Below are 15,479 nucleotides of genomic sequence, written 5' to 3'. Positions count from 1 at the left end.
TGATGTGTGAATGTGTGAGTGGTTTCTTGTTGTAAAGCACTTTGAGCCTTGAAGGTGGAAAAGCTGTGTATAAAAATGTGACCATTTATTCTACATCAGTAAATGCTAGACTTATTATATTTACTTCATTATTTCATCACAGCAATGCAATTCATTCTGACAAAGTTTTATATATTTTACTTAATTAATTTACATAAACATGACTTCTAACTAAGGATGTAACAATAACTGAAATATCTGTCATGGTTCATGTTTTGTAGTAATTGATTTTGCTTATTTTATCTTTTTCCTGTAGAGTTTTGTGCCTTTGGTGTTTTATTTTGACATTTGTCCTGTCAGCTTCTAGTTTTGAGTTTGACTTGTCTGTTGATTGTATGTGATGTCCTAATGTCTTACTGCTGTATCTGTGTGTTTATAAACCTTTTTTTTTTTTTCGTTTTGTTACATTAAACAACTTAAGTAGTCCTGCATTTTGGGTCCTCTTCTGTGTCAATGGCTGAGTGGTTAGCACTCATGTCTCACAGCATGAAGATTCTGGGTTTGATCCCCGGGTCGCCCGGGCCTTTCTGTGTGGAGTTTGCATGTTTCTCCCTGTGTCTGGATGAGTTTCCTTCGGTTTCCCCCATTAACCCAAAACATGCTACAGGTCTCCAGAACAGTTGATAGTCAAGGTCAATTAAAAATACAATCAATCAATGAATCTGTCCAGTGCACTGGTGCTAGTGGCTAGACACTTGCCTAGTATGAAAGTGGTGTGTAAGTGATGGTGGTGGTCAGAGGGACCGGTGGTGCGCCTCTGTCAGTCTGCCCCAGGGCAGCTGTGGCTACAACAGTAGTTTACCGTCACCAGGTCTAGACTGAATTGATAATGCTGAATGTAATGCTCTGTAAAGTGTCTTTGTGACAAAAATGTCTGTGAAAAGCGCTATATAAATGGGGACTTTCTTACAATATCGTGATATCGTATCGTCAAAGATCTCACAATAATATCGTGGGCTGTCACAGTTTATCAAATCACAAGTTGCTTTGCTTTAATGCAGGTTTTATTGTAGCAACAGTTAAAAATGAGAGTAATGATTCACACCAAAGTCTTGTCAAAGTATTTCAAAAGCAAGAAGTATCCTGCCCACACATTCTTCTTCAAAAGTTCACAATAAATATCATACGTCAGACGCATATTGTAACAATATTGTACCGTGAGATTTGGATATCGTTACATCCATACTTCTAACTTTTAAAAATAGTGAGTCACAATTCCTCAGTAAATTCATGACTGTTTATGGTGGTGCTGAGTGCATTTTACATAATACTGATAAACAGTGTTGGGAGTAACGCGTTATAAAAGTAACAAATTACTGTAATGTGTTGCTTTTTGCTGTAACGCAGTAATGTGGAATTACAGGGAAAAAATAGTCATATTTGACTGTGTACAAATGTAAGTAACGTGTGTCACAAAGCTTTATTACCCTGGATTGAAGTGGTGGGTTTTTCTTCATACAAATTCTCTAAAATCACGGCGATATCAGCGGCGGTGAAACGCCGGAGACTCACCTGCGTAGACCGTCGGGTGACCGCGGACAAAGGACCGACGCAGAACTTTACGCTCCACAGGGTGAAGCGCAGCTGATGCCCGATCGTGCTCTGTGGACACCCTGTTCCACAGACTCGGGGTTCTCTCAGGGGCGGTCCTAGATTCCAAGTTCTAGTCCAAGATTAGTTCTGGTTTAGATTTGGTTCAGTTCTGGTTTAGACCTGGTATAGTCCTGGTTCAGCTCTGGTTTAGTCCTAGTTTAGTCCTGGTTTAGACCTGGTTTAACACCTAGTTCAGTCCTGGTTTAGTCTTCAGTTCAGTCCTCAGTTCAGTCCTGGGTTAGACCTGGTTGAGTCCTCAGTTCAGTCCTGGTTTAGTCCTGGTTTAGTCCATATACGGCACAAAAGTTCAGCATCTTCACAGTTATTTTAGTGAGAGTAACTTAAAGTGCTGCAATAGTCGTGTAATGTTTTACATTGTAAATACAGTAATATTATAATGTAACAAAGGACTTTGAAATGACACTAACAAGTCATAAATAAATAACACATTACAGTTTTAAAGTCACTTGCCCGACAGTGCTGATAAGTAAATTGTACCTGATATTACAGCAGTAACAGTGACTTCAATAAGTGTGAATCGTACAAGTTCTTTTTTTCAGTGTGCTCTGAAGGAGGAGTGACTTAGTACATAGAGCAAAGGGAGGAGAGACTCAGAGCAACAAAAACAAAACTTTATGGACTTTAAAACTGCAGGGAAATTACACCAGTGATGCAACAAAACAGGCAAAATGTGAACAGAGCGTTTGTGAGTCTCAGAGAAGATCACTTTGGATTCATGAAACAAAACACACACACAGCACAGTCATACTAGGTAAATGTGGGGGAAGTGTCTTGCCTAAGGACACAACAACAGTTACTGACTCGGCTGCTCCACTGTAGCACTGTGACCCAAAGGTCCCCAAACCCAAACCAGGCCCAGCACTCTTAACAAAATATCTCGGGTTCTACACGGAAGCCCGACATGACTGTGTGGGAAAAAAACAGCGGGAAAACATGAAATAAAGTTGAAAGTTTTACTCACAGAATGACGCAGACGACACCGGGATCCGAGCGCGATTCTTTCCAGGAACAAAAAAATCCCAAATTTCAAAAATAATTCCACAAAATGATTCGTAGCGGATAAAAAAAAAAATATCCAAAAATGTGGCGGCGGCAGAGAACGGTCCTTTGAAACGCGCGGAGTGATGAGGCGTTCGAGGACAGTGGGAGCTTTGACGGATGCGCTGGGAGCCTTTCTGTGTAATTAAAGTTTCCTAATTGTCAGTGAATGCGTTGTTTGGCTCGGCGCGGCGTCTGCTTCGTCCAAAGGCGATAAATCCAAAAGAGCTTTTAACACAAACAGAGCCTGGGCCCGCAGAGCTGATGATTCGGGACATTTACACACGCTTTACTGTAACTATCACCACGGCGACGTTGTAAATCCTGACAGGCAAAACTCTGGGAGAAAAGACCTGAAGATGGACTTAAACTAAACACAAAGATTTGGGATCATTTTGATTTGTCTTGTGATCCTTTCTGCATATAACAAACTTGGATTTTCTGTAAATTAAGTGTAATTTAAAAAAAAATCCTGATTTGCATTTGGGGAATTTTTCAGAAATTTCAAAATTATTACTGTATATTCGGTCAGTCCAGATTGCATTTACTTTTTGCATATTATTGTTCATCCATTTTATAAATCCAAATATTTGTGTCTTTCTGGTTCAGTTCTACATTTTTAACACAAATCTACAGACTTCAAATTTGAGAAAAGTTTCACAAACGCATCAAATAATCTGGTATAATCTCGTATTATGTCATATTGTTTTGTTTCTAAATGTCATGGCTGCCGTCTTAAACCCAGGCTGAACCACGCAGCTTTTGGCTCTTCTCTCTAAATGAGTTTGTCTCTAATGCATCTCAGGTGTTCAGCTGCAAACACAAACGTCACCCAGAAAAATCCAAAATAACGAGTGAGAAGTGAGTGTGAGCCTGCAGCTGTTCAGACTCACAGATCTGTTCTCTTCTGTGTCACAAAAGGACAAAATGAACTCAAAGTGGACTCTCCTCTCACTCTCCTGCAGCTACGCCACGCTTTCTTATTCACAAAATTATAAAATCCACTTTCCAGTTCACAGTGATCCCAAAATCCCAACGTGAGGGTTAGATTCCCGTTCTGCTGAGGGGGATGGGGCTTCAGAGGCAGACTCCAGGCTCGCTGAAGAAAATCTGTGAAGAGATAAAAATCAAAGGTAAATGTGGAATGTGAGGCCCAAAGGATCACGCTTCAGGGTTTAAACTCGAACACAGGTCTTTATTTTACAGTTTGTTCATTGTAAACCACAAATATTGATCTGAAACGATTTACTGACAGAAGCAGGTCGTCCTGTTAGCAGTGTTGGGGAGTAACAGATTACATGTACCAGAGTTACATAATCAGAGTAACTGTATTCAGTTACAGTTACTGTTTCAGTGAGTGGTAATTGGATTACAGTTACTTGATTGAAATAAATGGATTACATGGAGGTATTTTCCTGTTTTCACATTTTGGGCTATATCACTTTTTTTTTTTTTTTTTTTCGGAAATTCCACTCATTGCCGGACACTAAATCAGGTCTAAAACCAGGATTAAAACCAGGTCTAAACCAGGTCTAAAACCAGGTCTAAACTATGTCTCTAACAGGATTTAACAGGACTAAATCCTGCTGTGTGGACGTGTCTGCTCATCTTCTATTAATATTATTTTTAATTTGGTTCAGTAAAATCTGGGCTTTTTATTTTCTTTTAACAAACAAAACATCTTATGTGAAGATTTCCTTGTCTTTGCTTCTCTACAGCAAACAAAGTAATCCAAAGTATTCAGATTACGTTACTCACTTTAAGTAATTTAATGGATTACGTTACAAACTACATTTGAGGTATGTAATCTGTAATCTGTAGGGGATTACATTTTAAAAGTCACCTTCCCAACACTGTCTGTTAGTGTCTAATGTGATGTGGAGTGTTCACACAGAACAGAGGTCACTGCTGAGAAATAACACAACTCTACACATTTTGAGTAAGTGAACTGTGTTTTGGTGAAAACCAAATGTATTTTTTTGTTTATCCCTACACAGGTATCGTTTAATATCGGTAATTGGCAGGTAAAAGCCAAAGTATCAGTATCGATATCAGAACTGGACAGCAGTAGCTCAGAGTTTGTGTTTGTACGCTGATCTGAAGGTTGGCGGTTTGAATCTCAGCATAAAACATCACTGGTAGGTCATTCAGATCCACAGACTGAAGGTGCGATTCCAGCTCCCACAGACAAATGCTGTTGTCATGTGTTAGGACAGAACAGAGTTAGGACAGATCAGTGTTGTCACAGGACAGATCAGAGTTAGACAGATCAGAAGTTAGGGACAGAATCAGGAGAGTTAGGACAGATCAGAGTTAGGACAGATCAGAGTTAGGACAGAACAGAGTTAGGACAGAACAGAGTTAGGACAGATCAGAGTTAGGACAGAACAGAGTTAGGACAGATCAGAGTTAGGACAGATCAGAGTTAGGACAGATCAGAGTTAGGACAGATCAGAGTTAGGACAGAACAGAGTTAGGACAGATCAGAGTTAGGACAGAACAGAGTTAGGACAGATCAGAGTTAGGACAGAACAGAGTTAGGACATGCTTCAGATCTCATAAAAGTGGATATGACATGTTTGAATAAGCTTCAGGATCACATGTTCCTTCTGGGATACTGGGTTCATTCTGTCTTTGTCTGTTATTATGTTCACATGAAAATGGTTCCCCTGAACATCAACACTGAACACAGACTATAGACCTCACCAAACACTGAACACAGACTATAGACCTCACCAAACACTGAACACAGACTATAGACCTCACCAAACACTGAACACAGACTATAGACCTCACCAAACACTGAACACAAACTATAGACCTCACTACACAGACACTCAACTAACAACAAACATGCATCTGGAAGCTCTTCTGAAACTGTGTCTCCTTCTGAATTCATCCACACTCTGTCAGGAGATACAGCACCACTCACTGAGTGTGTATACGTGCACATCAGGATCCCGGTTATTAGTCATATCCCGGTTAAGGTAGTATTCGGGATACTGTGTTTACATGCACGCTGTAAAACCAGGACACTCATATCCCCGTATACATGATCAAATGTAGTATCCCAGTTTCTTGACATAATCAAAGCGCAAAAATTAACTTAAGTCAATTTAATAAACCAGAAAAAATACTAATCATGGGCTCCTTTAGCGTAGGAGGCTCAGGACTTTTAACCAGGAAATAAAGAAATATGGAGCTATGAGATCTCCCACAATCCACTGCACAGATCAAACCCAACAGATTCTTCATTAAAATCCTCTGCATAAAACTCAACTTTACAACATATAAATCATAACCACTATAGATCCACATCAGCAGGCTTGATAATATAATCTTTGATCACATTTGTTTATGTTTTACAGAAACGAAACCGCATGGATCATTTGCATAAACTGTTAGCAGTGATAAAAACAGCTCGCTCCTTGTGCCACTGGTGTGATCAGCTTCTGTCGGACTAAAAAACATGACTCAGTGGATTATGTGAGTTTTTTTTGTGACAGAAGAGGTGCTGATGATGGTGAGTCTGTTCTGTGTGTATATCATATAGGAGATAGTTCATGTTTTAGCTTTTCAGCGACCACACGAGTGCAGGTCATATGAGTGCAGATTGTATGTGTGCAGGTTTAGCGCAGCTTTTTATTCTACCGTCATTTCACTCGTTTGGTCACTTTATTTATTTTGGTCACTTGATTTATGTCACTACTGTTGCGGTGAAAAGACTGGAAAGTGTTTGTCTTTTGGACGCATGTGCACTCAACTTTATGTAGCAGTATTCGGGATACTGCGTTTACATGCCACAGTAACCCGGTTTCTAATAATCAGGATACTGACATAACCGGGATACTGAAACCGGAATTCTGTGTTTACATGCACCATGAAGAAACCGGGATACTCAAAAAACTCGATCATAACCTGGATACTGATGTGCATGTCAACACACTCATTCACACACCTAAAGCACAAGTGTCGTGCTCAATGACACAAGAGTCATATACTACTGATTGTTTGCAGCTGATGTCATCAAAATTCCCTGGGCTGTGCTGTAACTGCAGGCACTGCTCTGTCTGAAACTCTTCTACTGAAGTCGAACGTTAATCTGAGTTTTATTTAACACAATCTGACCATAAGGAGCAACAGTGTTTCACTCTCACCTTTAACTTGAAAATCAAACTCTTAAACAGGTCCATGAACGCTCGTACTGATCACAGGCTCCTGACAGTGTGATGTTTAAATACCTGTTAGATTGTCTGAAAAAAATCCAAAAATATTTCTGGCAGTGTTCATTGTAACTGCTGAATATTCCACCATACACAGGGAGAACATGCAAACTCCACACAGAAAGGAATAGACTCGATACTCAATACTGATGATAATGAAAACACTTTCTTTAGCCAATAGAATGTGATTGAAACAGTAGTACTTTCTTTTCTATTCCTTTGTGTCTTGTATGTGTGTAATGTCTCAGTGGTGCAGTAGGTTCATAGTGTCCGTGTGTGTGTGTGTGTGTACTCGTCTATGTGCTCATATACTTGTTCTGCTGCAGCTCAACATCATTCTTTGTTTTGTAGTACTTTTATTATCCCTGGAGGGAAATTGTCCTGTGCATTTCATCCATCCTTTCAGGAGCAGCGGGCAGCACATGTGGAGCCCAGGGACCCATCTCCATGATCTTGTTTTTGGGCTTGGTCAGGGCTGCTTTAGCTGGAGGATTTTACCTGTGGTGCACGTTTTGGGTTGATGGGGGAAACCAGAGTGCCCAGAGGAAACACAGCCAGACAATAGATGAACATGCAAACTCCACACAGAAAGGCCCTGGCGATCCAGGGCTCGAACCTGAAACCTTCTTGGTAGCCACTCAGGCACCGTGCCACCGTTTAAGAGTACTGTTTTTTTGTTTCATTTTAAAAAATTTTAAAAATGTGTGCCTCCATCTGGGAGTATGACGTTATCACATTCTAGAGTCTGAAAACCTCCTGTTTCAACTTTTCAGAGCTTTCTACCTTCTAAGAGTGATGTGTCGGCCTTGTATTTGTCACTGAAGTGTTTTTTTAGATTGATTTGACTTTTTTTTTTACAAATTGCAGCATATTTCTGCCACCCTCCCACATGACAACGAACGAAAGCTGCGACAACGATGACACGGCAGATACACCTATGACGAGTTTGACGTAGCAGAAAGCACTTCACACCCGCCCCCCTCCCCCGCTTCACCGCCTCCACCCCGCCTCCTCCCCGCATCGACTGATAATTCCCACATGAACACCTAAACAAAAGCGACAGCATAAGCTCATTGTTCTACACTGCAGTGAACACGTTATAATAAGTTGATCTACTAGAGTTTATTAATACTTTACCAATCAGTAATGTTCACTTGATGTGAACGTGGTGCTTGAGCTTCGTGCTCCTCAAAGTCCTTGTCCGATTCCGGGTCCAACACATGAACGCGCTGTATCTCCATGATGAATAAAAGTTTATTTCTATCACTATCAGGGTCACGTCTGTCTCCCCCTCCCTCCCTGAGATGGGCAGAGGAAGGGCGGCTCACTCGTCGCCTACATCATGTTTGGAGGGCGGAGCCTGTGCTTTCTCAGGACGGGCGGGGGGAGGAGCAATAGTTGGCCTTTCATAGTTCCTGGTCTGTGACTGTCTCCAAGAAATCAGTAAGATTTCAGAACTATTGTGTAATGGATGTTCCAAAACCCAAATAGTGCTTGTTTATGTGCAGAAGATACAATGTGAAAAGAGTTATTTTATATGAGATGGGACAGTTTTGTGTTTTTTTTTTTGTTTTTTTTTTGTTTTTTGCGCTTTTCAGAGACATTTATCACAAAGACACTTTACAGATCATTATTCATTCACGCCATACCCGAACTGACTGAAGCACGGCTGCCAATCTGCACCATCAGCTCCTCTGACCACCACCATCATTCATACCCACAACACTTTCATACTAGGCAATGTGGGTGAAGGCAGTTCATAATGGCAGTTTTTGTGACAGCGCCCCCCTGTGGCACCTGATTTTCATAGTTTTCCCATCCAAATGCGAACCAGACCCGGCTTTGCGTAAAGGTTGAAAAGAATGAAAATCTATCAACTGTGGACGTGGTGAGACCAGATAAACATCAGCCAATAGAAAACAAGGCTACCTCATTTTCTATTGGCTGTTAGGTTGTCAATCAAACTCCCTACGTTTTTAGTGTAACTGATTCAACGGCGCGCAGGGATTACATGGTTTATGCAGCGGTTCTTAGAGGCTTTTTCAAACTGTAGCTTCCTCACAATTCACACAAAGTTTTGTTGCGATGGCGGATGAGAATCTACGACAAGTTCACCGCAAAAAAAAGTCCGTTTTTTATGTCGCTGAAAGAAGAAGAGAAGGAGAAAAGGAGCAAAGCCAAACTGAAGTAATTCTCTTCAGAGATCTCTTCCAGCGATTGTGCGAATGAACCAGACAAAGGGTCTAAAAACTGACGCATCGGTCGCTAAATTATTTCTAGACAGGTCACTTCAACAGTAAATCTGAACGCGCACTGGCTGTAAACAAGCGTGATTTCTAGAGTCAGGAGGTGGGAGGAGATGTTTCTGCTGAGGGAGCTGTGGAGGAGGAAGGTGGTGTCACACATGCACAACATTTGAAAAAGGACTGTCGCTGTATTTATTTTCCCTTAAAAAATCCTCTGTACAACCTTTAACTTCTGAGATGCGACGGGATCAGGGTTTGACAAGCTGAAATACACCAAACACCAAAAATAGTTTGTGTATCTGCCGCAAACTGGACTCACAAGACCACACCTGCAGGGGGAGCTCACGCAAAACAAAAAAAGACAGATTAAACTTGTGAATCATGAACTGAATCTGCCTTTTTACAGAGAAACGCCCAAAAATATCAAATCTTCAGCTCACTCTCTTCTGCTTTCTCCTGTGTCCTATAGAAATCCTGATCATCAACATACTGACTCGATTCATTGACTAAACAACTACAGAACAGACTACAGGGTTTTACAGTGTATAAACTAGATACAGGTGCATAAGGGCCCGGACAAGCAGAAGTAAACATCAAGGCCAAAAATTCAAGTTAATGTATCTGATATAAAAATGTATTGAACAGATACATATGTACTCTAGTTTATGAAACTGTTGACCTTTTTTCTGTACCATTTTTGGTTCTAAAGTTCCATACGTTTTAAACAGACCATGTATGAAACATGGAACAAAAATTATTTCCCAAACTTCAAAGACCTGCAAATCATGTCAAATAAATGGATGTATTTCATCATATCTTGTGTTATTCCATCTTTGAACTGTTGATGAAGGGACATGATTAAAAAAAAAAAAAAAACAAGTATTTAAAATGATAAAAATTTGCTTGGAAGGACTGACATATTTTATAGAAATAGTTTCCTTTCATTTTGAAGTAATATTAAAGTATTCGGAAGAAAAAAGTTGACAAATTATGTAAAATCCTGCACCTTCTACTTGTTTGTACAGTTTTCCCTCCGTTACTTTTCCCTCCGTTACCATGACCTTTCTTAATAAAAAATCTCATGAGTCAAAAAGTAAGAGGTTTTTCAACCTAATCTTGTACCATATGGTAGAAAACTATATGAAGCAAATATTCAAACCAGTTTGTTAAGGATATGTAAGTGAGAACCAAGAGTTATCACTGTTTGGATTTATTGCCCAAAAAGTGCTGCATATTTCATTCCCTCCGTTACCAACATGAGTTTTTAAATTTTTTGTCAACAACTTGAAAGAAAATCACAGGTTTAACTTGACCCTGTTGGAGTGTAACTCTTTCCTACATTCTGATACTTTACTTATTTCAATAGTCCCTCTAGTTTCTGAATAAGAGACATTTGAATGTCACAAATCTGCCCCTGTTTCCCTCCTTTACCGCCTGACCGGAACCATATATACGTGTGTGCGTGTGTGTGTGTATATATATGTGTAAAGGACAGTGAGGCCTGACGCATTCGTTCTCCCCAGAGACACCTCCACAAAACAAGAGACACAATGTACACCGCGTGAACGAGGGATACAGAGGAGAGAGAAAGAGAGAGAGAGAGAGAGGAGAGGACAGAGTGGGAGGAGAAGGGAGTGAGAGAGAGAGAGAGAGAGAGGAGTCAAGCCTCACGTGCAAGAGATAGAGAAAGAGTAGAGGAAGAGAGGAGAGTGCATGACGTGAAAGAGGAGAAAGAGAGACAGAGCGACAATGTGCAACAATGTACGACAATGTGCGAGAGAAAGAGAGAGGACGAGGGGAAAGCGAATGAGGAGAGGGGGGATGGAACAAAATACATGACGTGCAAGATGAATTCAAAGAGCGGGGAAAACGAGAGAGGGAGGAGAGGGAGAGGATTCATACAAGATATACAGTGATAATAAAACGGCAGCACAGACAAGGGAGAAAGAGGAGAGAGATGAAGAGCGAGAGGAAGAGGAGAGAGCGAGGAGGAGGGGTAGAGAAAGCAGAGAGGCAGCGGGCTGACACAGAGCCAGGGATGAGGTGAGTACACTGGAAACGGGCCAAATGCAGTGGACTCAAAGTGGACTCCAGACTCCAGACTGCAGAGGAGTCCCGGCCTCAGTCCAGGTCTATAACTGGACCGGGTCTCGCGTCCGAAGCGCACACGTCCTCTCTGTGTTCCTTTGGCGTAGAGGTCCTGAGGCATCCTCTCTTCGGGCGGTTGTGGGTTAGACTCCTGATGTCTCGGAGCGGAGTGTTTGCTTTTTGACCCGGGGGACTGGTCCATCTGCTTGTGCTCAGAGTCTGAACAGTCCCAGATTCTTCACGCTCCACGAACCAGAAGAGAAATGATTTGACTTTATTTAGAAAGTGGTATTTTTAAATGTTTATTTCTGTCGGTGATAAGCGTCGTGATCCCACTGCGTTTGTCCAAATGCGCCGCGACATCTGGGAGGGCATCTGACACACCACAACGTCCGGGGAGGGCATCTGACACACCACAACGTCCGGGGAGGGCATCTGACACACCACAACGTCTGCAGATTTACTAGACATTTAACCTGCCCCCATCTCAGTGTAACACCACAGGGATACAGAAGGATGGGAGGGCATCTGACACTTTATTTCATCATGCCTGGACGACTGTAACGCACTTTACCGACTACAGTGAGTCAAAAAAACACCAAAAAAAGAGAGAACATGACCCCAATTCTTGCGTCTTTCTACTGGCTTCCTGTTAACTCTTCCAGACCTGAGAAATATTTTAGTACATTTGTCCTCATGTGGATTTTTTTCTTAATTTTGTGTTTAAAACTCCCCGTTTTACCCCCTAATGAAGTGTTATACATCTTTTTTTTTCACTACAAATTGTTATTTCACAATCTTCTGCTGTAATTGTGGCATACGGCTGTAATAAAAACTACAGGACCAGAAATACAAATGAAAAAAAAAAGAAAATAATGTCACACTCTTTCATACAAAACACACAGTAAACATGTATAAACAACTTTTTGGACATAAAAAATGCTTAATTTAGGGTCTTAGCTACAAAAGTGTAAAATATCAAGTCTGTAAGTAAACTCAAAATATCCTTATTACCTCAAAACAAAAACAAAACAAAAAAGTGCAATGGCTCCATGACTTTCCTGGTGTCAGTCATGGACACAGCTGGTGTCAGGAACAATGCACAGAGCCACATCACTTCCTGTATTTCCATGAGGTTTATTACATTTGGACTCAAATAAATCTTTCACATGAAAATAGCAAGGAATGCACAATAACCGTATTTTACCGCACTATAGGCGAGTTTCAGCTGACGTCATTGTTATTAAAAGCCCGCGTTGCATGCTGGGAAATATTTTGGTCAGAGGCAAGAAACACGATAGCGTCAAACACAGTGCGTAACCTCACGCATTTATCCCCGATAATGGTAAATTCCTGCTGCATTATCGGATGCACAAATAGATGCACAGAAGAAGGAAAATGTCTTTTTCGTATTCTGAGTGTAAAGAACCACTAACGGTGAATTAAACGACTTTCAAACATCCGCAGAGCAAACGTAGAAGATCCTAACAAACCGTGGACTCCAACAAGTTCAACAACACATCGAGACTCTTGGAGGTTTTCATCTTTTCTGCTGTGAATGGCCCAGGAGTTTCCACCAAGTCATTGTGGATATCACCAAAGTGAATATTTGTCCAGGTAGTTGGCGATTCTGACCAGAAATTTGGTTTGGTCCAGGCTCTGTCGGGGTTGAAAAGGGTGATTTGTCGTCCGTCGATGCTTATGACCAATTTCTGGTCAAATGGTCTTGGGTCCTCTGCCGTTCGAGTGGATAAATAACCAGGATCAATTCCCTTTACGTGCTTTCTCGCTCCGTCCGTCATGTTGAATTAGTTTTTATTGCCGCTGACCAAAATAATTCCCAGCATGCAACGCACGCTTTTGTCAACAATGAAACTTGCCTATTGACACACAGGATACGGGAGGATGGGAGGGCATCTGACACACAGGGACACAGAAGAACAGCGGGGCATCTGACACGTTCCCTCTCCTCTGACTAAGCCTCTTTTGTTCCTTTTGACGTCCGCTCTAAATGTTTGGACTCGATCTGTCTCATCGGTGGAAACATGATTCATTTGGAGTTTGATTGGCGTTTCCCGCGCGGCCCACCTTCGCATTAGCGTTAGCATTAGCACTGGCGCGGCCTCTGCTAGCGGCGCTTTAATGAGCACATAAAGCGCGGCCGGGCTTTGTGCGTGTCATAAACGTGCCGTAAAGGTGTAATAAAGGTGTCGTAAACGTGGCATTAGCCACACAGAGGACGCCACGATCTGCAGTTTGAGAGACACGAGAGAGGGACAAAGGACGGAGATAAAGAACCATGAGAGGAGAAGTCAGAGGGGAGCAGAGAGAGGGAGCAGAGAAAAGGAGAGAGAGAGGTGGTGGAGAAAGAGGAGGAGAGAGGAGGTGGAAGAAAGAGAAAGAGGAGGAGAGAGGAGGTGGAGAAAGAGAAGGAAAGAGAAAGAGGAGAAGAGAGGAGGTGGAGAAAGGAGGAGAGAGGAGGAGGAGAAAGAGGAGGAGAGAGGAGGTGAAGAAAGAGAAAAAGGAGGAGAGAGGAGGTGGAGAAAGAGAAAGAGGAGGAGAGAGGAGGTGGAGAAATAGGAGGAGAGAGGAAGTTGAGAAAGAGGTGGAGCAAGAGGAGAGAGGAGGAGGAGAGAGAAGGAGAGAAGAGGCTGAGAAAGCAGCGGAGAAAGAGGAATAGAAAGAGAAGGAGGAGAGAGGAGGAGGGTGTAGGTTTGGGAATAACCAAAAGTTCTGTAGCAGAGTTTCTGTCTCAGCCTCATGTTCTGTGTCTTCTATTTGTTTTTATCTCCAGAGACAAGAACTGAGAAAAAAAAAAAAAAAACAAGAGATCACTGCTGCTCCACCTGCTCCAGACGCTCCGTCCAGAGACACTGGAGGACGGGTCAAATACAGGTTTAACCAGAGACACTGGAGGACGGGTCTAATAGAACATTAAACCAGCACATGCTTTAAACAGGCCACAAACACTGTCTCTAACACACCAGTGTACATGGACACTCAAAACAGTGTCGGTAAAGTGTCTTGCTAAAGGACGGTCTCCAATCCAAGTCCTGACCAGAACCATCTCTGCTGAAGTTTGAGATGTGACCAGGTTTTGATAAGGAGATGAATCACTTTGCTTTGGTCATAGACAAATAATCTCTGATGAAAAGCCACATGAAGTGACTCTAGGTCTTTGCTGCAGAGTTGACCTTTTTCACAACGGCTGGAAGTGTCTCGCTGAAGCGTTGTGGAACGTCTGGTTAATGGTTTTCTGTGGCAGAATGTGTGTGGAAATGTCTGGCCTATTCTCCAGCTGCTTCATAAATCTGCCCCATCACCAAATCTTCAACCAAAAAAGCAGTGTTTGCCGCAGAACTTTATAGTTAACGATTGCCCCCCGCCTTAGGTTATTGGGTTCTTTTTTCAGACCAAGAGTTTGTTTTCCTATTTGATGGTTTCGACTGCTCCCTGCGCTCTTCCTCAGAGTCACGTGATGTTGCTGTGACATGTCGCTCAGATGATTTAAACAGGTTTTGGCGCTGCCTTCCTACCGGTGGAGGCAGGACGACAGCGCCACCTGCAGTCCCACTTCCTCAGGAAAGAATCCCAGGTGTGTGAAAGTAAAAAAAAAAGACCCTCATCGAGGTTTATTGTTCTGTGGACACCTTTCCGTATTTCGATTGTCTCTTTTAATCCAGCGATGATGTTTTTTTTCCTCTGTCCCAATGACGTTTGCTTGTCCCAGTCCAGAATGTGCTTCTCTCTTTTTGGACGATTTGAGTTGTTCCTGTTCTGATTTGTGTTTTGTTGTTTCGCCTTTGCTGTTTTCTTCTCGCATTCTGTTCTGTGTTCCTTCTTTCGTGGCCTCAATGCTCTCCCTGTTTCCCTGATGTGTGTTTTATTGGAGGACAGTCAGGGTATTTCTGTATATGATATTACATTTTTGCTCCGGTTCTATTTAATCTTTTGGGTGGACGAGTAAATGCCTGAGTTTTCTCTATGGTTTCACTGTCTTAATATTGTGCCCCCTGCCTTGACTACGTCCCTCTGAACCGCGTAAATCCTTGCAAAACTATGACCATCGCATGGAATCTCCACACAACCAATTTTCTGTGGGAAACACTGAACAAGGTAAAATAAATATTCTTCAATGAAGCATTTCTCCACAACTATCAAGGGAAGAAAGACGAAAACTTAAAGGAAACAACAACCACGCATTAGTGACACACTGAACAAAACGGTATCG

General features: G+C 41.9%; 1 protein-coding gene across 1 annotated transcript in view; it reads right to left on the bottom strand.

Moving 5' to 3' along the window:
- Positions 1-11,450, bottom strand: part of LOC110160830 (glutamate receptor ionotropic, kainate 5-like) — a 229,714-nt gene extending 218,264 nt beyond the window's left edge. Inside the window, exon 1 of the mRNA XM_055157572.1 lies at positions 11,187-11,450. Within this exon, the coding sequence (XP_055013547.1) occupies positions 11,187-11,450 (264 nt within the window). The remainder of the gene's footprint in view (positions 1-11,186) is intronic.
- Between the last annotated feature and the right edge of the window lie 4,029 nt (positions 11,451-15,479).

This window comes from Boleophthalmus pectinirostris, unplaced genomic scaffold, assembly GCF_026225935.1.
Source record: "Boleophthalmus pectinirostris isolate CB_2022bp ecotype Guang Dong unplaced genomic scaffold, ASM2622593v1 HiC_scaffold_21, whole genome shotgun sequence".
Classification (NCBI taxonomy): domain Eukaryota; kingdom Metazoa; phylum Chordata; class Actinopteri; order Gobiiformes; family Gobiidae; genus Boleophthalmus; species Boleophthalmus pectinirostris.
This window is presented reverse-complemented; position numbering and strand designations above follow the sequence as displayed.